This window comes from Cetorhinus maximus, chromosome 20 (genome assembly GCF_964194155.1).
Source record: "Cetorhinus maximus chromosome 20, sCetMax3.hap1.1, whole genome shotgun sequence".
Taxonomy (NCBI): Eukaryota; Metazoa; Chordata; class Chondrichthyes; order Lamniformes; family Cetorhinidae; genus Cetorhinus; species Cetorhinus maximus.
Window position 1 is genome coordinate 62022048 of NC_135898.1, and position 25158 is coordinate 62047205.

Sequence of the window (25158 nt, forward strand, 5' to 3'; positions counted from 1 at the left end):
TGTGAAATCGCGGGCGGGGCCCGATCACGGGCGGTGGTCCGTTGTGCGGCTGCTCCTGGGCCTGCCCGCCGCACCCACCCACCGCACCCGACCGACAAGGTAAAAATTGTGCCCATTGATAATTTGGTCAAAGGTCGAAAGGTCATCAGCCTGAAATATCAACCCTGTTTCTCTCTCCACAGATGTTGCAAAGAACAAGGAGCATCTGTAGACCATACGGTCCCTCAAGCCTGCTTCACTATTAAGTACAATCATGGTTGATCCTTCTGCCTCATATCCAGTTTGCTGCCAGCTCCCCATACGTCTCGATTCCCTGAAAGACCAAAAATCTGTCTACATCAGCCCTGTATATACTCGACAATGGAACATCCGCCACCCCTGGTGTAGAGAACTCCAAAGATTCACGACCCACTGAGTGAAGAAATTTCTCCTCATCTCAGTTCTAAACAATAGATCTCTTACCCTGAGATTGTGCCCCCACATTCTAGATTTCTTAGGCAGGGGGAACAACCTCTCAGTGTCTACCCTATCGAGTCCCCTCAGAATCTTGCATGTTTCAAAGTGATCAGGTCTAATTTTTCTAAATTCCAGAGAATATAAGCTCAATTTACTCAACCTCTCATCAGAAGACAACTCCCTTATACTAGGACCCAATCTAGTGAATGCAAATATATCCTTCCATGAAGATAGATACCAAAACTGTGCACAGTGCTCCAGGTGTGGTCTCATCAAAGCCCTATACAATTGTAACAAAACGTCCTTATTCTTGTACTCTAATCCCTTTTGGAATAAAGGCCAACATAGCCTTTGCCTTCCTAATTGCTTCTCTGCCAGTATGCTAACTCTCTGTTTTCTTTGTACAAGTATACTAAGGCCTGAACCTTCCATTCCAGGTTGGAGCCCCTATTTTATGATAATGGTTTCATGGTGGTTATTTTGACTGAATTCAAAGGATTTTTACTGAATTAAAATTTCACTATTGGCCGTGGTGGGATTCAAACCTGGATCCGTAGAGCATTAACCTGGATTTCTGGAATACTAGTCAGTGAGAATATCACTATGCTACCGTCTCCCCAGCGGGTGAGTGGGTAGGGTGGGTAAGGTAAGTGGGCGACGGGGTAGGGTGGGTGAGGTAGTAAGGTGGGTGAGGTAGTAAGATGGGTAAGGTAAGTGAGTGAGGGAATAGGGTGGGTAAGGTAAGTGGGTGAGGGGGTAGGGTGTGTGAGGGGGTAAAGTAGGTAAAGTAAGTAGGTGAGGGGGTAGGGTGGGTGAGGGGGTAAGGTGGGTAAGGTAAGTCAGCATGGGGGTAGGGTAGGTAAGACAATGGGTAGGTGTGTAGGGTGGATGATGGGTTAAGGTGGGTAAGGTAAGTAGTGAGGGGTAAGGTAAGTGGGTAAGGGGGTAGGGTGGTAGGTGGTATAGTGAGCTTGTGTCAGGGAGTTTGTTGGGGAGTGGGGAGATTCAGGGGTCAGGGGGTTTGTTGGGGGGCAATCAGAGGGTCGGGAGGCTTTGGGGGATGCGGGGATAGTTGGGTGGTGGTGGCTAATCAGGGTGGCTTGGGGGGCGCCATTGGGATTGTCATCGGGGGGTGGGACAAGTCAGGTTGGGCCAGGGGAGTTGGGAAGTCGGGGTGGAGCTGGACGACCAGGGAGCATTGGGTGGTGTAGGGGTAGTTGGGGGGTTAGTCAGGAGGGCCAAGGGGGTAGTCGGGGGGGGGTCAGTGTGAGCGATTGGGGGTTAGTTCTATAGTTACCCAGGTATTAGACTAGGTTTTAGTTTATCTAACATTTCCTGCATAACTATCCAGGTAAGCAAGTTGGAAATGTCCAAAGTCAGAGACTTCATCGGAAGGTCCCAGGGAGCAGGGGAATTCCTCGGCAATTCCCATTGAGTCATTGTGTTGGCACTTCTGAGCGGTCCTGCAGTGTATCTTGCGGGGAGGGGGTTGGGGGTGGTTTATGTCCAGTCTACAACTATCCAGGGACTGGATGATGTTTTTATTCATTCACGGGATGTGGCCTTCGCTGGCTCTGTCAGCATTTATTGCCCATCCCTAATTTCCCTTGAGAAGGTGGTGGTGAGCTGATTTCTTGAACTGGTGCAGTCCATGTTGTGTAGGTACGCCCACAGTGCTGTTAGGGAGCTTCAGGATTTTGACCCAGCGACATGTAGGAACAGCAATATATTTCCAAGTAAGGATAGTGAGTACCTTGGCGGGTGGTGGTGTTCCCATCCATCTGCTGCCCTTGTCCTTCTAGATGGCAATGGTTGTGGGTTTGGAAGGAACTGTCTACGGAGCCTCGGTGAGTTTCTGAGGCACATCTTGTAGACGGTACACACTGCTACCACTGAGCGTTGGTGGTGGAGCGAGTGAATGTTTGTGGATGTGGTGCCAATCAATTGGGCTGCTTTGTCCTGAACAGTTTCAAGCTTCTTGAGAGCTGTGGGAGCTGCACACATTCAGGCAAGCGGGGAGTATTACATCACACTCCTGACTTGTGCCTTGTAGATGGTGGACAGGCTTTGGGGAGTCAGGAGGTAAGTTACTCATTGCACAGCCTCTGACCTGCTCTTGTACCCACAGTATTTATATGGCTGGTCCAGTTCAATTTCTGGTCAATGGTAACCCCCCCAGGCTGCTGATGGTGGGGGATTCAGTGATGATAATGCCATTGAACACCAAAGGGTAATGGTTGGATTCTCTCTTGTTGGAGATGGTCATTGCCTGACACTTGTGTGGCACGAATGTTACTTGCCACTTGTCAGCCCAAGCCTGGATATTGTCCAGGTCTTGCTGCATTTGGACATGGGCTGCTTCAGTATTTGAGGAGTCATGAATGATGCTGAACATTGTGCAATCATCAGCGAACATCCCCACTTCTGACCTTATGATGGAAGGAAGGTCATTGATGAAGCAGCTGAAGATGGTTGGACCGAGGACGCTACCCTGAGTAACTCCTGCAGTGATGTCCTGGAGCTGAGACGACTGACCTCCAACAACCACAACCATTTTCCTTTGTGCTAGGTTTGACTTCAACCAGCGGAGAGTTTTCCCCCTGATTCCCATTGACTCCAGTTTTGCTAGGGCTCCTTGATGCCACATTTGGTCAAATGCAGCCTTGATGTCAAGGGCAGTCACTCTGACTTCACCTTGGCAGTTCAGCTCTTTTATCCATGTTTGAACCAAGGCTGTAATGAGGTCAGGGGCTTAGTGGCATTGGCAGACCCCAAACTGTGCATCAAGGAGCAGGTTATTGCTGAGCAAGTGCCACTTGATAGCACTGTTGCTGACCCCTTCCATTACTTTATTGATAATGGAGAGTAGACTGATGGGACGGTAATTGGCCAGTTTGAATTTGTCCTGCTTTTTTTGTACAGGACATACCTTGGCAATTTTCCACATAGCCGGGTAGATGCCAGTGTTGTAGCTGGCTGTTGTAACTAGAAGAGCTTGGCTAGGGGCGCAGCAAGCTGTGGAGCACAAGTCTTCAGTTCTATTGCCAGAATATTGTCAGGGCCCACAGCCTTTGCAGTATCCAGTGCCTTCAGCCAATTCATGATATCACGTGGAGCGAATCAAATTGCCTGAAGACTGGCATCTGTGATGCTGGGGACCTCCGGAGGAGGCCGAGATGGATCATGCACTCAACACTTCTGGCTGAAGATTGTAGCCTTATCTTTTGCACTGATGTTCTGGGCTCCTCTATCATTGAGGATGGGAATATTTGTGGAGCCTCCTCCTCCAGTGAGTTGTTTAATTGCCCATCACCATTCACGACTGGATGTAGCAGGACTACAGAGCTTAGATCTGATCTGTTGGTTATGGGATTGCTTAGCTCTGTCTATCACTTGCTGCTTATGCTGTTTGGCATGCAAATAATCCTGTGTTATAGCTTCACTAGGTTGACACCTCAGTTTTAGGTATGCCTGGTGCTGCTCCTGGCATGCCCTCCTGCACTCTTCATTCAACCTGGGTTGATCCCCTGGCTTGATGCTAATGGTAGAGCGGGGGATATGCCAGGTCATGAGGTTACAGATTGTGTTCGAGTACAATTCTGCTGCTGCTGATGTCCCACAGCACCTTATGGATGCCCAGTCTTGAGTTGCTAGATCTGTTTGAAATCTATCTCATTTAGCACGGTTTAACACAATGGAGGGTATCCTCAATGTAATGACAGGACTTCATCTCCACAACAACTGTGCAGTGGTCACTCCTGTCGATACTGTCATGGACAGATGCATCTGCGGCAGGCAGGTTGATGAGGATGAGGTCAAGTATGTTTTCCCCTCTTGTTGGTTCCCTCACCAGATCCAGCTATGTCATTTCGGACTCCAGCCAGCCCGGTCAGTGGTGGTGCTACCGAGTCACTCTTGATGATGGACATTGTTGTCCCCCACCCAGAGTACATTCTGCGCTCTGGAGGGAAGCGTCCTCAGTGCTTCCTCCAAGTGATGTTTAACATGGAGAAGCACTGATTCATCAGCTGAGGGCGGGCAGCACATGGTAATCAGCAGGAGGTTTCCTTGCCTACACTTGAACTGATACTATGCTGTGGGTCTGGAGTCATGTGTAGGCCAGGCCAGGTAAGGCATGACAGATTTCCTTCCCTAAAGGACATTAGTGAACCAGATGGGTTTTTACAGCAATCGACAATCATTTCATGGTCATCATTACACTTTTAGTTCCAGGTTTTTAAAATTGAATTCAAATTCCACCATCTGCCGTGATGGGATTCAAACCCAGGTCCCCACAGCATTACCTTGGGTAATTACTCATCCGACGACAATACCACTAAACCATTGCCTCTGGGCCACTGCCTCTCTGAACATCAACATTTAGAAGGTTCGTGCTTTTTAAGAAATATTCTGTTTTCTATCCTAACTATAAAAATGAATAGCCTCACACTTCCCCATATTATACTCCATCTGCCATTTGTTGCCCACTTACTTAACCTGTTTATATTTCTTTGCAGCCTCTATGAATCGTCCTCACAGATTACATTCTCCCTAGCATCATGTTGTCAGCAAACTTGGATACATAACTCTCAATGTCTCCGTGTAAGTCACTAACACATATCGTAAACAGCTGAGGTCCTAGCACTGATCTTTGCCACACTCCACTAGTCACAGCTTGCCAACTTTAAAATGCCACATTTATCCCTCATCTCCTCTTCCTGTCCCTTAACCAATCCTCAATCCATGCTAATATATTACCTCAAACTCCATGAGTCCTTACCTTGCATATTAACCTTTTGTGTGTCATCTTATTAAATGCCTTTTGAAAATTCGAGTATACTACACCTAATGGCTTATCTACCCTTCTTCAAAGACACTCTGAAGCTCTTCCTGAAACACGGAAACATTGACCTTAATGAATGGGAGGAGGTTGCTGCAATCATTCAGAATGGCATGTAAGGAAAGGGTTAAGGGACTGACTACGAGGTCAGAGCAATGTTTGTTATGTGGAAACTGGATCAGTGCAATACTTGCTGTTTACATGGATACTTGTTAATTGCAGGGATACTGCTGAATCGAATAGAACAATTTGAATTGAATAGAATTGTTAATCGCAGCAAACTGGTTGAAATCAGTGGAGGCTGATTGAAACCTACAGGTAATCACAGCGGGACAAGAAGAGTTCCTTATATGGTTAAGCCACTGGAAGATAAATTGGGGATAAATTAACCAACCAACAGCTGATCATTCACCCAACTAACCAATCTGCATCCAAAAGAAGATTATGCATGAGCTTTTTCAAAAACTGTATTCTATATGTAAACCCCTGAAGTGTCCCGAACAGGAGCACTCCAAAAAGAAAGCAGAAGATAGATATCAACGAGAAGAGTCCTGGGCAACCAAGCAGGAAGACCCTGGTCAAAGATGACTCCTATAGTCATCTCAGATCGACCACCAGTGGGGTAAATGTGTGCTTTAATTGAAAATGTTTTGTTTAAAATTCTCACTAAACGTTAGATTTAGTGAGATTGCATCAATTGTAATTCTAGGTCTCCGAATTTAAGAAATAGGTAAAATCAACAACAGGCGGCAACTTATCCAAGGGGAGAATTTTCTGCCCGTTGGGGGGGCTTGTGCAGGGGTGGGTGAGGGCGGGCAAGGAGCCGATTGGCGCCCCCGATTGGCTGGGTGCCGCCATTTTACGTGGGCGGGCCAATTAAGGTCCACCCAGCATGACACATGCCCAGAAGAGCTGAGCGCTCCCTGTGCGGGCAAGGGGGGTGGGGGTTGCCTGACTCAGGAGCGCGCTCTTTTGTGCATGTGCACAAAAGAGCACAGAAATCTGTGCCTCAGGGAGATTAGTTTTAAGTTTAAACAGTCTAATGAAGTGTTGTAAAAAATTTTATGACATGTCCCCTCACGTGAAACTGTCACATGGGCTGGGACATGTGCATTAATTTTAATTAAAATTTTCCTGAAAATTTTAGATCATTCATGAAACCTCATCCCTTCTGTGGATGAGGTTCCATGAAAAATGCAAAGGCCGACTGGGCTCTTCACCTGCCCGCCAACCTTAAGGTTGGACGGGCAGCTTTCTCAATAGGCTTAATTAGTTCATTAATGGCCTTAACAGGCCTTTGACAGTTCGGCGGGCGTGCAGCCGACTCGGCTGCGCGCCCGCTGAACTGAAAATCTAAATGACGCGCAGTGACGTCGGGACACACGCCCGACATCACCCCACGTCATTTTACACCTGAGCGAGCAGGGGCGGGGCCCGCTCGCCGAGCTGAAAGTTCAGTCCCATCAAGCTGCATCAGGTTTTGAGTCACAATGTCTTAAATGATGAGGCAGAGCAGAAGCAGATGAGGAAAGGAAAGGAAGTAAATCCTGCGCTCTGGATCCACTACCTCGTGGGATATCCTGTCGCATGTGCCCAAAGGTCTGCAGATCAAGAATTGGCCTGTTCAGTCACATGAGGATGCATGACAGAAAGTCATGATCTTGAATTGATGCATCCTCAAATCAAGGGCCAGCTGGTGACAACGATCTACTCTACCGGTTACATCCTCAAACAACTCTAATAAATTTGTCATTCCCCATTCAGGAAAACAGGCTGATCAGATTATGGCCTGGATTTTACAACCTCTCCCGCCTGGCGGGATATTACGGTCTTGCTGAACTGAATGGAGATTAAATGGCTCATTGCATCCACTGGGGTGGGATGCGCCGTGGTAGGACTATAAAATCCAGGCCTATGATTTCTCAGTGTTTAGTTAAGACTTCTTTAATAATAGATTCCAGTATTTTTCTGACAACTGATGTCAGGGTAATTGGCCTGTAGTTCTCTGTTTTCTCTCTCCTTCCTTTCTTGAATTAAAGTCCCCCACAGTTATTACATTGCCTTTGTTACAGGCTTCAATTATTTCTTACTTAATGCTCTGTCTAACGATATATCTACTGTTAGCAGGAGGGGGGGGGCGGTGGTGCGGGGGTCTATAAATTACTCCCATCAGTGGTTTCTGGCCCTTACATTCCTAATCTCCAACACATGCTGATTTGACTTCCTGATCTTTTGAACCAAGAACCTTCCTCATTACTGTCCTTATGCCATCTTTGACTATCTGGGCTATTCCTCCATTTCCGCTCTGCCTGTCTTTTTGAAATGTTGTGTGTCCTGGAATATTTGTTCCAAACTCAATCACCTTGCAACCACATCTCTGTTAGGCGATTAAATCTAAACTGTTTATATCTATTTGTGCTACTCATTCATTTGTTGAAGAATGTTTTATGCACTCTGATAAAGAGCCTTCTTTTAACTACTATTTTTTTGCAGGGATCTTATTCGCTGATGCACTATTACTGTTAAACTCTCTGTCCCTTGCTGTCCCACTCTCCTTGTTTACGCTGCTCTATTGTCTTGATTTTTCTCTTTAGATTTCTAAATCTCCCTTCAAATGACCCCACTCCTCTTCTTTTAGTGCAAAACTGTATTCACAGCCCTAGTTATATAATTCACCAGGCCCAGCCCAGTTTGTGAGGAGCCCATCTGAACAGAACAGCTCCTTCTTTCCCAAGTACTGGCGCCAGACCGCCATGAATCAAAACCTCTTCTTCCCACACCACTCTTTGAGCATTTAATTCTCTCATCTGCTTGACGCCATGCCAGTTGGCATGTAGCTTAATCCAGAGATTATTACTGTTGAGGTTCTGTGTTTTAATTTGGACCCTAACTCCTCAAATTCTCTCAGCAGAACCTCAGTCCTAATTCTACCTATGTCACTGGTTCCTACATTGGCAACGAGAACTGGATTCTCCCCCTCCCACTCTAAGTGCACTTCCAACCATGAGGAAATAGACTCATAGACATCTACAGCACAGAAGGAGGTCATTTGGCCCATCATATCTATGCCGGTCAGCAAAGGTCTGACTACACTAATCCCATTTTCCAGCACTTGGCCCATGGCCCTGGAGGCCATGGCAACACAAGTGTCTTTCACCTTGACATCAGCAACTCAACATTCAGGACTTCTGGTTGTGGCTATAGAGAATGGTATTGAGCTGATGAAAGATCATCATTCTATGAAAGACCAATGATCTGAAACATTAGCTCTTTCTCTCTCTTACACATGCTGCCTGACCTGCTGAATATTGCCAGCGCTTTCTGTTTTATTTCAGATTTACAGTATCCACAGTATTTTGCTTTTATGTTGCAATGGTATTGATCTCCCTGACTATACTCTCCTCTAACACTAGCACATTCCTTTCCACTTCCCCTCACTGAATGGCTTCCTGCACCATGGTGCCATGGTCAGTTTGCCCATCCACTACAGTCCTTGTTCTCATTCACACAGGTGGCAAATACCTTGTATCATTGGTAAAAGACAAGGGCCGAGATTCTTCCATCATTGCATCCTGGATTCCCATACATGCTTAACTCACAGTCAGACCCTCCTGATCATTGACTAATTCTAAAGTTCTACTTAACCTAAGGGTTGTGACTGCCTCCTGGAACAAAGTGTCCAGGTAACTCTCCCTCTCCCTAATGTCCTCCTATGATGTCTCCAGCTTGGACTCCAGCTCAACAATTCTGAGCCAACGTTGTGTGAGCTGCAGACACTGCCTGACTTGCTGAGTATTTCCAGCACCTTTTGTTTTTATATAGTCATGGTTAATGGTTCCAACAATTGTTTGATTGTCACTGTAAAAATACTTCACAAGTAGTTCCTGGTGTAGTTTGAACAATGTCAAATTCTTGTATTCGTAGTGGCCTTGAACAAGTTAAGGTCCCATATGCTTCACAAAAGGCAAAAATAGATTCTAGTAGAAGCGGAGGGAAATGCTTGAAGCCAGGTTTTGAGGAGGGTCTTGAAGAGAAGACGTGGAGAAAATAGCTTAGGGAGAATATTTTAAACTATGAGGCCAAAACAGCTGGCTGCTCTTTCACTGATAGTGGAGCAGAGGGATGGGATGGCAGGAAAGAGGCCAGATACAGAAAAAATTGTGATATATGTTGACATCGGGCTGGAGGAGTTTCAGAGATGTGGAATGGTGATGCCATGAGGAAACTTGCAACTGAAAACAAAGATTTTGAATTCGCTATTGTTGGGTGATTGGGCAGCCTGTATTATAGGAGTGCAGGATTTAGTATGCAAATAGATGTGGACATCAGAACTCTGGAATTTGTGTAGGGTGAAACTTGGGTGGGTGGTGAGGAGAATGTTCAAAAAGTCGAGGGTAGAGGTGAAAAATATAGGACGAGGGTTTCAACTGCCATAGTGATGAGATAAAGGTAGAGGCAGGTGATGTGCAGGAATAAATAGGAAGGCCAGCTCAGGGTCACAAAAGGCACAGATTGCACATCAACTAATTGGCCAGAACAAGTAGGCAGCCAGGGGGAAGGCATTTGGAGCTTGAGTGCAGAGATCTTGGAGGAAGCCAGACAAGGTGGTGTCAGCCTTGCTGATACATAAGGTAAAGCTGCTGCTTATCCATGACTTAATGCAGTTCAGTCAAACAGCATAGGAGTGGTGGAGCACAGATTACGTCTTCAAGAGTGGTGAGATAGACCTCATAGGTGGAAAATGACCAATGCCTCTGGGGGAAAAGACAGCATGCAGGTGAAGGGAAAAAGGAGATTTATAAGAATGAACCCTTAGGGATGAGAGGAAATAACATTAGGAAAAAAAATGTACAGGTTATTTTGGGGCAGGTAGGAGTGGAATCAAGTGAGAGCAATGTAATGGAAGGAAATCAGAGAGGACACAGCGAAGAAGTCGAAGTGGTTATCCACAGAGAGATTAAGTGGGACAAGATGGGATTTAAAGACATAGGGCTGGATTTTCATGGAGTCGGGTTGACTTGGGAGATCTTTAAAAATGGCAGGGGGGAGTCCTGATTCCGGGATTCCTGGCCCAATTCCTGGGCTTTCCAATTTTCAGAAGTGCCTTTTAAGGGATTGGGTAGGTTCAAGTCATAAGCCTACACACTACACTCCTGACTGGCCAACTCCATTGTGGGGATAAGCATGCTCTAGTCATCCGCAATTTTCATGGTGTCAGGCCAGCTTTCCAAAGAGTCATGATACATGGCAGCCCAGAGGTGTCATGAGCCATAGTTTACATGCGGGAACCTTTTGAAAGGTAAGTTCAAAAGGTCCTCCTCATGCTCCCCATGCCAATGTGTAACCTACGCCCAACCCCTATGGCCATTCATCCCTCCATGCCAAAGTATGCCCCCCAAACAACCCCAATAACCTCTCATGTCCCCATGGCAATGTATGCCTCCCAAAGAACTCCTTTGGCCCCTCAAGCCTCATTCTGTATTCTTGGCTGAGAGCCCAGACATCCATTAGCCTGTTGAAACACCTGGGCCCCAGGGAAAACATTGCTTGATTGACAGCTCTGGCTCTCTGACCTCTTCTGTCAATTTCACAATGTTTATTTACACAAGGCAAAGAGGTTACAAGTGCTTGCAGTTTCTGCTGTTGATACTTTAAAGGGTCTAAATGATTGACACTCTTATTGGGCTGTTTTAAGAAGGAGATTTTAAAGAAAGCGGGAAGTTATCAATGAATGTCTGCTTTTTATAGCATTTTTTTTACACATCCTACTTTCACTATAGCATTCATTGCTTTCATACAATAGATAGACGGTGAATGGACATGGAAATGCCATAGCTTGGACTGGGGGGCATAAGGGTCATAGGAAGTGAGTTAGCATGTGTGAGGCATGAGGGACCATAGGTGATGTGAGGGGGGTATGAGGTGGCATGGATGAGGCATGGGGAATGAGTGGGGGATGTGGGAGCGTGTGGAGTGAGGACTGGAGGACCTTTTTGTTTTCATTATAACTGGGATGAAGTCCCAGAGCTCCAAGGCTGACCTTTTAAACAGCCCGCCTCTGCATCCTGTGGCTGTCTCTGAATTTTTTCCCAGGTCAGCTGGGCTTGCATCTGCACCCCCCACAACAAAATGAAAATCCTGGCCTTGTGGGCACTTTCTCCCAAGGAGGGCGGGCCAGGCTGGGAATTTTTGCAACTCTCGCTACCTACCTTGAGGATGAAAATCAAGCCCATGGTAACCATCATACATGATGTTGTTGACATTGATCAAGAAGGTCTCTGTGTGGACAGGCAGAAACCAGGCTAAAAGGCTTCAGGCAGGGCAGAATGAGCATGCATTTAGGTGGTGTAGAAAATACACAGCACTTTTTATTCTTTCATGGAATGTGGGCATCACTGGCAAGGCCAGCATTTGTTGCCCATTCCTAGTTGCCCTTGTGAAGGTGATGGTGAGCCACCTTCTTCAACCGCTGGAGTCAACATGGTGTAGGTACACTCACAGTGCTGTTAGGAAGAGTGTTCCAAGGCTTTAAGCCAATGTTAGTAAAGGAACAGCGATATAGTTCCAAGTCAGGATAGTGTGTAGCTTGGAGGGGAACTTGCAGGTGGTGGTGTTCTCATGTGTCTGCTGCCCTCGTCCTTCTAGGTGGCAGAGGTCATGGGTTTGAAAGGTACTGCTGCAGGACCCTTGGTGAGTTGCTGCAGTGCATCTTGTAGATAGTATGCGCTGCTACCATTGTACATTGGTAGTGGAGGGAGTGGATTTTTAGGTTGGTGGATGGGGTGCCAATCAAGCTGAGAAAAAGAGACTGAAGATCGAATAGCACATGAAAAAAATGGGGTGGAGTGTCAACAGTAGACTTCTGAGGAAAGGAAATGATGGCAATGATTGTACTGATGTACAGAGCCTTAGGAAAGGGTGGTGTACTGTACATTATAGTGCTGAGGAGTTAGATGGGATGGCGTTTAGCGCTGAGAGGTGATGTTAGCTCTGTGAAGGCTGGTTGAGAAAAAAAGGCTCCAGATGTTTATTAGGAAACTAGCATTTCCTGAGGCTCACTTGCTCCATTAGCAGCAGAAGAAATGAACAGGACACATTTCTTAGGATCTTATCATGCCTCCTTTTTGCCAGCATGGCACAACTCCAGCATTCCACTGGCAGTTTGGGGAACATATCCATGCAGATGAAAGTGGCTTACCTCAGCCATATCCAATAGTTTAGTGCCAGGATTTGGGTCTGGAATTCCAGTATAGAGTTGGGGCAGATGAGGTTGCACTCCACCACATCGTACCAATGGAGTGGACCTCCAGAAATTTGAGCCACAGTTCTTGTCTTTTGATAATGAGTATGCAGGGAGGGAAAACAGCATGAGGCATATTTTCAGTTTTGGATGAGGAGAACCAAAAGAATATTAACCATAGTAACACCAATAAAATAAGGCTAAAAAGGTTGTGATAGGGAGAGACGATGGAGGTTAGTGTTGCAAAAGGATCACCAACTAGATGACACCCTTTCTCTTGTAACCTACCCATTAACAAAGGAATGTTGTTAGATAAGCTTTGCAAGATATTCATGTCTTGGAAAGAGTTAAGAACTGAAGGGAGAAACTTTTGACGTGGAAGATGCAACCCACAATTGTAGCAATGGTGGAGATGTGATGCAAATACAACATGGGATGAAATGAAAATAAAAACAAAAAGTGCTGGCAAACTCAGCAGGTCTGACAACATCCGTGGAGAGAGAAACAGAGTTAATGTTTTGAGATCAAAATCGGTTCTGAAGAAGAGCCATACAGACTCGAAACGTTAGCTCTGGTTCTCTCTCTACAATGATGCCAGACCCACTGAATTTTCCAACATCTTCTGCTTTTATTTCAGATCTCCAGTATCTGCACTATTTTGCTTTTATATGGGTGAAACTGATCCAACAGGAACAAAAAAAAATGGTCGCTGGAAAGTGAATGGGAATAGTCTAACCTGGGCTGTCAATTCACTAGCTCCCCTTTTGGCTTAACGCCCAACATCAATTTCACCACTGCCCCGCATTCTGAAATGTTTTTAATGATAGTTTGATGTTGGGAAATGTTTTGCTATGTAACGTTCAGAATACAAATGAACCTTTTTTTCAGAATTAGTTGCCAGCTGTCACTTATTATAGCGACTCAAATTACTTTGTTTTCGTTCTCAAGAACTGCTGCAAGATCTCAGCTGTAAAATGCATGTGCATTATGGTTGGATTTAATATTAATGTAACTTATTCCAAATCAATAATCTCAGACTCAATAATACAAGTTTGATAGCATCTGTCATATCTGTTCTTTGCATATAATTAAAGTTCCCAGTAGACAGCTAGCTTTGAAAATTATTTCTAACTTCCACACACAAACAAAGTGGATATGTTGTTGCTATTCTTACTGTGGCATCTCCATGTTTCACAAACACTTATAGTTACAGAAGTCCCATCATATGATTCTATTTCAATAAAACAATAGGAGTCACTGCAAAATATTAAATTAAATATCTAAAAGCCAAGCAGACTAGCAGCACACCCTCAACATCTCAAAGAAATGACAAAGGAGATAAGTAAGACTCAAGGAAATCAGTAAATAAGAGAACGGGAAAGAGCAAAACTAACCAAAATGCTCAGGCAGAAGAGAGACATGAACCTTGAAATTGTAGGTCACTCAACCTGATGCCCATTGTCTGGAAAATACTTTGCAGCAATATATAGTGTATTATCAATGCATGTTTAAAGAGCACAAAGGCCAAAAGAAATAGTCAGCATGTAAAAACAATAAACCATGCCTCGTCAAATCTATTGAAACCTTGAGACTGGCAACTAAGTTTGTAGATGAGCAGCTGATTTTGGTCTAAATATAATGTATTTAAATGAGGCCAATACTTATGAAATTAATGAGAAATTATTCTTTGATTGCAGTTGAGCTTGATAGCAGAAGGTAGCAGAAGATGATAATAAATTGAAAAAAGCTGTGTGCATGGCAGCAACTAAAGGGATTCAATAGACTTTGAATGCACAGATCAAATGATTTGGAGAATATTTTGTAGCATTATAATATTTGCTGATAAATCTGAGAGTCTAAATGATGAGATAGCATTAAAAAGATATGTGAATTCATAGTAAATAAGCTAAGGCACATAGGAACAGGAGGAAGCCATTTAGCCCCTCAAGCCTATTCCGCCATGCAATGAGATCATAGCTAATCTGCGGCATAACTCCACCTTAATATCGTTAATTAACATAAATCTAACAATTTCAGATTTAAAATGAACAATTGGCTTAGCATCATTTGCAGAAAAAAGTTCCAAACTTCTACAAGGATGTGTGTGTAGAAGGGTTTTCTAATTTCACTGCTGAAAAGGTCTGGCTCTAATTTTTAGACTATTTCCTCAATCCTAGACTCCCTAACCAACAGAATTGTCTACCTTATCTGTTCCCCTTAAAATCTCAAGAACTTTGATCAAATCACCCCTTAACTCTTTTAATTCTAGAGAATACAACCCTAGTTTGTGTAATCTCACTTCATAATTTAACCCTTAGAGTTCAGGTATCACTCTGGTAAATCAATGCTGCACTCCCTCCAAAATCAATACATCCTTCCTAATGTGTGGTGCCAAGAATTGTTCACAATACTCCAGGTGTGGTCTAACTAGGGCTTTATATAGCTGAAGCATAACTTCTACCACCGCGCATTCTCAGAATGAAAATGAATTTTAGTGTGGACGTATGTCACGTGGTGTATTTTGCAATAGCAAACAGGAATTGTGTGTACCCACCGAAAGAGCGTTCAATGAAAAAGCTGAAAATACAAGAGTATGATTATTGACTACTCGTTGAAGGAAGTGGCACCAAATGTTATCAACAAGACAAATCAATTAGAATCTACTTATCCCATTACAAGTTAAAAGTATTTAACTTAGCATCATGCAAATCTTTTGGTGATGCCACATTTAGAATGATGTATACATTTTTGAATACCATTTTACTGCAATTTTTAAGTACTCATTGGTAGGATGAGCATTCTTATTGGACTCTCACTTACCCTTAGAAAGCTGGTAGACAAGGGGCTGTTCTTGGGAATAATCAAAGGGGCGATTGCTTGAGGGTTGTTGAATGGGATTACACACTCACCATCACCCAGGCATGCAAGTCCCCACCAAAGGCATGACTCACCACCGACACTTCAGGTAACCTTTTCCAGGTTGTGACTGTGCTCTCGAGATGACAACTTGTCGTACAGTGCAAAAATAATCTTGAGATATTGGAAGCTGATGGAATATGTGCCAAGTGTCAGACTTGAACAGTCTAAACAACCCACACACCAACCTGAATGTCAGTAACTAACAATGCATCTTGTAGCTGGGTTGATTTATAGTGATTTAAGATTTTGGCTTTGGAAAATGTAACTGGAGCAAGGGAAATGGGGTGTTATAAGATGCCACAAAATCATTTTCCTCTCAATTAAATACACCAACCCATTGACAGGTGGACATTTCCACTGTCTGCCAAAAATAATGGGTGGAAATCAAGCATTGTGGATTGCCACCCTCGCCTATCCAAGAACAACCTGGACATACAACAATATGAGGCAAGACATCTCAGTTCCTTTTAAAGTGTCACTACATTTCAAACTGGAAGTATTTGAAATGAACAATAATGGGTGTTTTGTTCTAAGATTTGTTTGCTATGAAACTTCACTGACATTTATACTTCTGTGCTGATTATTTAAATTTTCTATACTGTTTTTATTAATAGCTTGTGGGAAGTGATTCATTTCTTACTAGTTATAGTAACAGATTTTTTTCTGTCTACAGCATTTTCGCTAAGGTCATTATCAGAAAGCTTACTATCAGTTGTATTTAAAAATGTTAATTATCATATGTTCCTATGTTAGCTTTATTGTCTGATGCATTAATTTCAGACGTTTACTCATATGTATTTCTTTGATCTGCATTATTCCATCAGCTAAAATAAATACTTAAATCCTTAGGTATAGTTTGATTTAGGCCCTTCTTAGTTTGCTGTAATTTCCCTATGTATCGCTACTCACAAGATATGTGTGGATATAAACAGTTTCACAGTGAAGCAGGATTAATGATTATTTCAGCTCTGGCAAATACAGGAGCTAATAATTAATAATGGCAACAGATCAATCAAAAAAAATATCCATATGAGTGCAATCAATTACAGGTCTGGTCTTAAATTGTGCCAATACAATAATATTCAACACTCGTTAATATAGGCCTCAAAAAAGGACATTGTCTGTGTATAACAGCATCCTTGTATACAGAAAAACATCAGAGACCTTTAAGGAGGAAGAGGTAGATGAAGGAAGGAAATGTTTATGAGGGAGAATCGAAGAATTTGGGGAATAAGTAGGTTTCTATGATGTCTTTCAAGGCAAGGGAAAAGAAAGCAAGGCAAAGGGGTTCAGGAAGAGCATTTCAGAAGGCAGGGGCAAAATAGCTGGGTATCACATGAAAAATGGGCAACAATTATTTTAATCTTTTTTGATTCATTCCAAGATCATAACCACAAAGACACAATTAAAATTTGTTATTATGGTTCAAAAGTATTGCTGCCATCCAACTCTTAATGTACTCAGATTCATTTCCTCTGCTATTTTACTGGGGGCAATAACCCATTTAAAATAAGCTGATTAACCCCTCCATTGAAATAACAGAAAGAATAATTTGACATGGACGAAATTTACACAATACTACCCATAATCTGTACCCTATGGAAACTGAGGAAATGTTGCACAGGAGCTAAGATATCTCTGAATTAGAAAAGCAAGTAGCTGTGGGTCATTTGTTAATTATTATCTTTGCTCATTACATTCATTCACACATTTCGCACTTACTTCCTGCTACTGTGTGCCAGGATGCCCCATTTATAGTTCCATCTTCTTTAGCAAAATCATCAGTGTGGCACACTCTTCTATTTGCATTTGTCATTAGTCGGTGAGTGGAAGCATAAGAGAATGCCAGCCACCGGAAAACATGATCATCTGGCGTGGCAGAGTACTCGTGGACTTTTGTGCTAAACCGTGTCATGTCGAATGGGTATGTCACAACCAATTCTCCTCCTTGTATATTTCCACCCAAAACAAATGGAATTTTTTCCATCCAGGCAATGACTGCTCGTGTCTCAACAGCTACCTGTAAAATTAATTGTTTTCAATCAGAATTAAGTTCAATATTTGATGCAGAATAAGGAAGAGATGTGCAGCTCTCATTGACTCCTGATATGAAGACTACATATTCTCACTAATACTTGACACATGCTCCAAGGACTTAGATAAGTTCAGGTGTCATCAAAGCTCTCCTCAACCCCACAGCCCACACCAAAATCAAGTGGATTAGCTCAGTTTCCTGATGGCTAGACTGTTGTGCAGAATAACAGCCCCACATTGGCTGAAGTAGTTCTTGGGGCCTGCCTCCTCACTTTACCCCATAGCAATATCATGCATAAGACATGATTAGCAACTCTCGAACAATAGGATGTTACATGGAGAGACTAGTAAATTTGTACAGCTTTGTTCTTCATTGCTGTGAATAAACCAAATAAAATATTTACATAGTTCACTTATGACTCTCAATATTTATTTAATGACTTTGTTCAATTCTGATATAAGCACAATGCAACTAAAACTCTATGGCAGGCAATAGTTAAAACCAAGAGTTCTTTATTAAATGGAATAGACAGGTTAAGTAAGGAGTGTAATATTTGCTGCACCATTGACTCGGTTTTTTAGGTTTATTTGAAATGGTTTTGGTACGGTCAAAGTTAAAATTGTTTGAAATATAAAACATAAATTAGCTCTATATAGTATAAATTTTTGGATTTGGTGCCCATCAACTCCAAAGCTGCAGTTTGCTGTCTGATAGTAACCAACAAAGTGATACTTGCATCCATCAGTGGGTTGACCACTGACCCTGGTGGAATTGGAAAGTGGGTATGAGTCATGGGGGGAGGTGGGAGGTGGTGGGGAAGGGGTTGAGTTCATTTTGATATTTAGTTAGGAGTCAGAAGTACAACTCCTATGCAACATGTGAGTAAGTCCCTGTGGTGGGGGAGGCGGAGAGGAAGCTTGTTGCTGTAGGTTGTAAAAGCCAACATCCAATTCCTGAAGGCACAGCAGGCAAGTATTTTTAAGTTTATTCTTTCATAGGATGTGGACATCACTGGCAAAGCCAGCATTTGTTGCCCTTTAATTGAGTGGCTTGCTAGGTCATTTCAGAGGGCAGTTAAGAATTGCTGTGTGTCTGAAGTCACATGTAGGTCAGACCAAATAACGACAGCAAATTTCCTTCCCTGAACGACATTAGTGAATCAGAAGGATTGTTACAACAATTGAGGACAGTTTCATGGTCACCATTACACTGACACTAGCTTTCAATTCCAGATTTTATTCATTGAAACCTAAATTCCACCAGCTGTAATGGATTTGTACTTGTGTCCCAAGAACAATAGCATGGCTTCTGGATACTAGTCCAACAACATTACCACTATGCCACCATCTCCCCTAATGGTACATTCAGCTTTTGTCAAAACGTTCAACTTCAATGGTTTATAACCTAAGGATTTCTTGATCTCCTTCATATTCTGGTAGCTCATGATCGAGGAAGAAGTCAGGAAAGTAGGGGAAGAGGTAATGCCACAAGTTTGAAGATGCTGAGCTACAGAACCCTCTTGACAAGATCCACCAGAGGAGAGACCACCTGCTGGGCTTGCAGGGAAGGAGGCACCAAAAACACATGGAGGGAGAGAATGGTGGCACAGCCTTCACTCACCCTCAGCACAGCCCACTGTAGGTCCTCCTCAAGAAGTAGCTGTCATTAGACAATAGCTATCTCAGTTCCAAGTGTCTCTTGTACCACAGCAGTTGCCAACTACCTCTCATGACACTGGCCTATCAGTGATACTTAGATACAGCCTGAGGATAAGTGTTAGAAATGTACACCTCGTGGAAATGGCAATAAGAAGCAGGTCGAAACACATTGTAAAATATAAATGATGTTGCATTTTTAATTATATTTATGGCTCAATGGTATAATTACATCACATAAGCTCTGGTAGGTGTGACATGCCATTTTTACTAGTGGGGGCCAGAAAGACACATGTGGGGCAGGATTTTCCGCTTAGCGTGCAGGTGCACCGGCCCAACACGTGAAATAATAGGCGATGACATCAGGCCAGCGTCCCGACTTCATTGCGCACTCGTGCAATAATTCGGTCGGCGGACATGCGCGAGAGTCGGCAGTGCGCCAGTCGACAATTAAGAGGCCTATTAAAGTCATTAAATTTCAATTAACAGCCATTTTTTGCTGCCCGTCCGACCTTACAGTTGGCTGGAGGGTGAATCGGCCAGACAGCCTTTGGATTTTTTAGGAAATCTCATTCATGGGCGGGATGAGGTTTCTGACATTAATTTAAATGAAAAACGTTTTGATATAGGTTTTATTATGTTTCTGTTCATGTGACTGAGTCCTATGTGGGGACATTTTTTTCTGATCTTTAAAATCTTTAATTCTGAATTTAAAATTCTTCAGCTCCCTGAGGCAGCTTAATGCCTTCAGGGAGCTCTCAGTGTGTGCCCCAACCCTGCGCATGCGCAGACTTTTACGCTCATGCTCCTCCCACCCCCAACCTGGCAGCGCTGAGCTTCTCAGCATGCCTTTCACACTGGCTGGCTATTAATTAGGGTGAAATCGCAGTCGGGGGCCAATCGGGGGGCAACAGGCTCCCGGACCCGCCCGCCGCACCTGCCAGCCGCTCTAAAAATTCTGCCCATAGATTAGTTGGAATTAGCCAAATGCTGGGGAGATGTTGAGGTAAAATGTAACTAATCTGTTATATTACTAATGATCTCCAGATAAATTTCTGAACAGTGAAGTAATGAAGGGCATAGGAGGCAAGGACAATACAAGAGACCTACAGTGTCTCTCCAAATCCTTACAGAGTAAAACCTCACCTTCAGGCTCCCCTATAGCCCTCTTACTTTGGTGGATGCATGGGCTTCGCTGTACTGTTTGACCCTTTATTGTGGCATTCCCTTTTAATTGTTCCCATCTGTTTGGGTTTTGAAATGCAAATTAATACTACATGTCCTATCCAACTTGCTGCAGTCATGTGACCTCTGTTATGAGGGACTCCCTGTAGGCAGCCATCTTACGTTCAGTTCAATAAAGACATTACACTACAAAGACTGTAGTCTCTGAGCTCGCAACACCATCCATTTGACATATGAAGAGATTTTCCCTGCTAGCCCACTCCATCCAAATCACTCCTGAAGTTATGTAACTGAACTGACCTAGAAACTACTTTCATCCTAGTCCGTCTAAAACCAATAATTGCCATTCTGGCAGTGATACCACTAAAGAGAAATAACTAGGCTTGAGAGTCCATTAAAGGTAGCTGGCGTATAAAATGGAAAAATTCACTGCTGCAGTTCGGAAATTCCTCCAAGGTTTGGATAAGCACAATATATTTTAAAAATGACAAATGCAGTGATGGTCCCGCAGTAAAGTTATAAAAAGTGGATTATTCTCTTGAGTGGATATAGAGGCATATGACTGAACAGTAAATGGCACTTATCAGTCAACGTTTGATTTATTTTGGAAATTCTTGCCATTTTATTATTTTGTTCTAAAAATGACTGTTGGATTAAACCACTGCATTTCCTCAGCATAACGCACCTAGGTCAGATATGTTGCCACACTTGCCAATAAAAAGGTAAAAGAATATAGGAAGTGAATTGGATTTTATAAACACAATTTCATTGCTGATGTTGGCATGTGGATTCATGTGGATTTTCATTGCTGATCCATCTGTTTTACATTTACGTAGTGTTAGCTTGCTACTGAACTCATTTGACATCTCCTCATTTCAGACTGATGAACAATTTGCAGGTTAACCTGCTGAGTGTGTTCTGAATCTGAAAGAAAATTGATGAAACATAATCCAAAATCTTATAGGGGAAATGCCTTAACATTGCCTTAAATGCGTACTCCAAATAGAGCCAGTAGTTAGACTGAGTGCTAGGAAAGAACTTTCAGTAATTAAATCAATCAAGCTTATCCAAACAAAACAGGGATAGAAAACAAGCTATCAGAACTATAGGCCCCAAAATGGATTTTAAGCAGGGGGATAACAATGTCCTGCCCATCTGGATCTGTGTTAGCCCCATTATTAGCAAAAATGTGAGAAACCAGGGCATAAATAGATTCACTGACATGCCAGTCCTTCACTAATTTGAAGGCCACCAGGGGTATCATCAGAAGAGTTTTAACACGTCACTCAAATTGGTCAATAAAATTGGGGCTTCTTTGAAAATTAAGGACATGTAAGTGTTTATGACACTAAAGTTATGCTTTCTGTTCTCGATCTTCAGGCCTTGATTCTTATTTTAGCTCTAATTCTTTGAGCAGTCTCTGTAGCAGAAAGTGTAGGAGTTCCTTATCTAGAATATGTAGAAGGCTATGCAAAATTAGAAAGGGAAGTTCTGACAGATAGAGAACAGCTGCAAAAGTTATGATTAAGTGTATCTCTTAGGAAGTACAAGTTTTCCTGAGATCAAGGAAGGCCAGACATAATCCAGCTAGTCCAGAATCAATTAACAATGTCAATCAAGAACTCACCCAGGAGCACAAGATTGAGGAGGAACAGAACAGACAGATGTTCCCAATCCTCTAAACTCTCAGAGGGCTAGCACCATGCTTCCAAAGGAAAGTGAAGTAACCAGTTCATACTTTTGCTAGCTCTTAAGGATGAGGTTGTATAAATTCTCTAAACATTAATAACTACAAGCATGTTGTAAACATTGTTTAGTGTTTCACAGAGAGGTCTGGAGGCTTGAGCATGAACCACTTATTGATAATCCATAACTATGTACACATCCAAGGTACTGCCATGCATGGGTGCTGTTTCCATGACAGTTCCTTCAAGACTCTGGAGTATCATGTGACTCTACTATCATGTGACTCTCTATATCACTATGTGGGTGGAATTGTTCTCCAATCCTACATTAACCCTTGCTCTGCCGAACATCCTTATCCTACAAAGCACATAGACCATACTATGTTCAATAGACTCATTGACTTGTCAGCTAAAGAGTTTAATCCTAAATTAATCTGACAAATTATATCAGACACAGATACTGATCTCAACTGTAAATTTAAAATCAACGAGCAGTTAATGCAGACTTACTATGACATGACAGCGCTTGTAATGTTATTTATTTTGCAAATTACCCATACTAAATGTGCAAACTCAGTACTTAGGTGCTGATTACTGATGCTAAGATTAATAAAAAACTGTTAGTTCATGACTTGTCTGCCTTCTTTTATAATTGGCAAGACAGTTACTTGATTCACAGAGTAGCTTGTGTTGATGCTGATGGAAGGTTGGAAGTGTAAATGCTAATATAATTCAAATTGGTTTCGACATGCCAAGTTTGAACATCATTAACTTACAGGCATCGACTTGGTGGTAAACCTCAGATGGTTCTTTAATGAGGAGTTAAGGTAAGGATTGGCTGGTGCTGTTGATGAATATGCTTGGCTGCGTATTGATCCTAGTGTTTTTATAATCTCCAGATAGGTAAACAAAAAGCTTGCCTTTCATAAGGCCACTGCCAGAATAATTCTGTTTAGAGGCAACAGCAACTTTGCTTATATTATTTTCTTTCTTCAGTTTGACGTCAAATCCCAAATTGTCCATTTTATCTTATGTTATAATTTCTAGGGGCAGATACTTTGAAGAAGCTGTTGGTATTGCCTGGTTTTAAACTTCACTTCTGCATATGGACATTTTAAAGCAAGGAATATCAATCATTTCAAGCTTCTGATAGTCAGCAAGATTCTTTTGTATTCACCATCCTTCAAAGCTGGTTCACTTCCAGATTTTGTTAGGCAAACACGATTGGCTTATTTCAATAGGAAAGGAGGTTAAATTGACCCATTTTGCCATACTATCTGTTTGCAATCTGCCTACATTGTAATGAATGGACAAAAACGCCTCCTTATCCTCACTCCCACTCCCAGCTGTTTCACATTTTGAAGTTCCTGTAACAGATTGTGGCATACAGTCATTTGGATTCTCTGTTTATACTCAGTGAATCACAAACCTGGAATTCAATCTTTATTCTTGTTTTTGTCACTTGTATCAAGGTGTACTGATTAACCCCAAGGATCCCTATTTGTTTCCATCTTTCCAAATAATTGTTTATCATCAAGTTCCACAGCATTACCAATAACAAATATTTTCTGACAAGCTCTCCAGATTTCTTTCTTTCTTCCATATCCTACAGATTGGATCTCGTCAAGGAAGTCACCTTACTTCAAGATTCAAAGTTTCATCATCTGTGACCAAATTAGATCACTGGTTTTATTTCAGGGGATTCTGTTGTTAACGAGGAAATTGTTAATTTTACTTCTGTGACAAGGAGCATTTCACCATGCCGTGCCTTCACATAATCTTTACGGAGCTGAATGACTTGGCAGATCTTAGACTTGTAGTTAGATTCTAACTATTTTCTCCTGCATTCTCAAGTTCCTTGTGAATATCATATTTATCTTTGAATAACTCTCAAGTCGCATTCTTCTGCACTTACTTCAATTTTCCCTGCAGTCATAACCACCATCTTATCCTTTTGGTTAACTCCTTTGGCATAATCAATATGCCTTATTATGGGATAGAGCTATCCCTTTAATAGTGTGCATAACTTGACAACTACTCCTACTTGCTTAGAAATTTGTCTGCTATTTAGTTTCTTTGGTAACTCTAAGCTGGGTGTAAAAGTTGGCAAATGCATTTCTGAAGATATTTGAACTTTGTTTTCATCTAGTCTCTTTTGACAATAATTCTCTTAAACTGGAGATGAAACAGCATCAGTTTTCATTAAAAAAACAGGATGTTACCAATTTCACAATATGGGAGGAGGTAGATTAATTGGGTGGGATTAGAATAAAGAAGTGTTTCTTAAAAGGTTGACAGAGTAGAAAAGTCATTCAGTCTGGATGGGATGCAGCCTAAATTGCTGAGGAAACTAAGATTGGAAATTGAAGATGCTCTGACCACAATCTTCCAATCCTCCTTAGATATGGAGGAGTGCCAGAAAACTGAGGATTGCAAATATTACACCTCTATTCAAGGAAGGAAAGATGGATAACCCTGGAAATTACAGGCCAGTCATCTTAACAGTGGGGGTGGGGAAGCTTTTAGAGACATTAATCAAGGGCATTGTTGATTGGCACTTGGGAAAATATGGGTTAGTAAATGAAAAGCCAATAGGGATTTGTTAAAGGAAAGTCATGTGTGGCTAAATTGATTGAGTTCTTTGATTAAGTAACAGAGGGTAGATGAGGGCAGTGTGGATGAAACTATGCATATGGACTTTCAAAAGGCTTTTGATAACATATCACTTGTTTGCAAAATTAAAGCCCATGGGGTTAAAGGGGCAGTAGCTGTGTGGATACAAAATTAGGAAAGGGACAGAAAGTCATGAATTGTTGTTTTTCAGACCGGAGACAACTGTGTAGTGGTGTCCCTGAAGGGACCACTGTTCTTTTTGGTATGGATTAACGTGGCCTGGATTTAGATGTACATGGGATCATTTCAAAGTTTCCAGATGATGTGAAACTCAGAAACATAGCGAACAGTGAGAACAATAGTAATAGGTGTCAGGAGGACATAGATAAACTGGTGAAATGGTCAGATAATGTTAGTTGTGTCAATTGAGGTTAAGTACACACAGGTAGAGGGCATTGGTTGGATGGTTCTTTGAGCAAATATAAAGAGACACTATTGATACAGGAGTAGAGTTAGGAGATAAATACCTG

At 42.5% G+C, this 25158-nt stretch overlaps 1 protein-coding gene across 1 annotated transcript in view; it reads right to left on the reverse strand.

The window, feature by feature from the left end:
- The window catches only part of LOC144694428 (inactive carboxypeptidase-like protein X2), a 233290-nt gene that overhangs the window by 29091 nt on the left and 179041 nt on the right, over positions 1-25158 (reverse strand). Inside the window, exon 11 of the mRNA XM_078564823.1 lies at positions 17178-17475. Coding sequence (XP_078420949.1) covers positions 17178-17475 — 298 coding nt within the window. The remainder of the gene's footprint in view (positions 1-17177; positions 17476-25158) is intronic.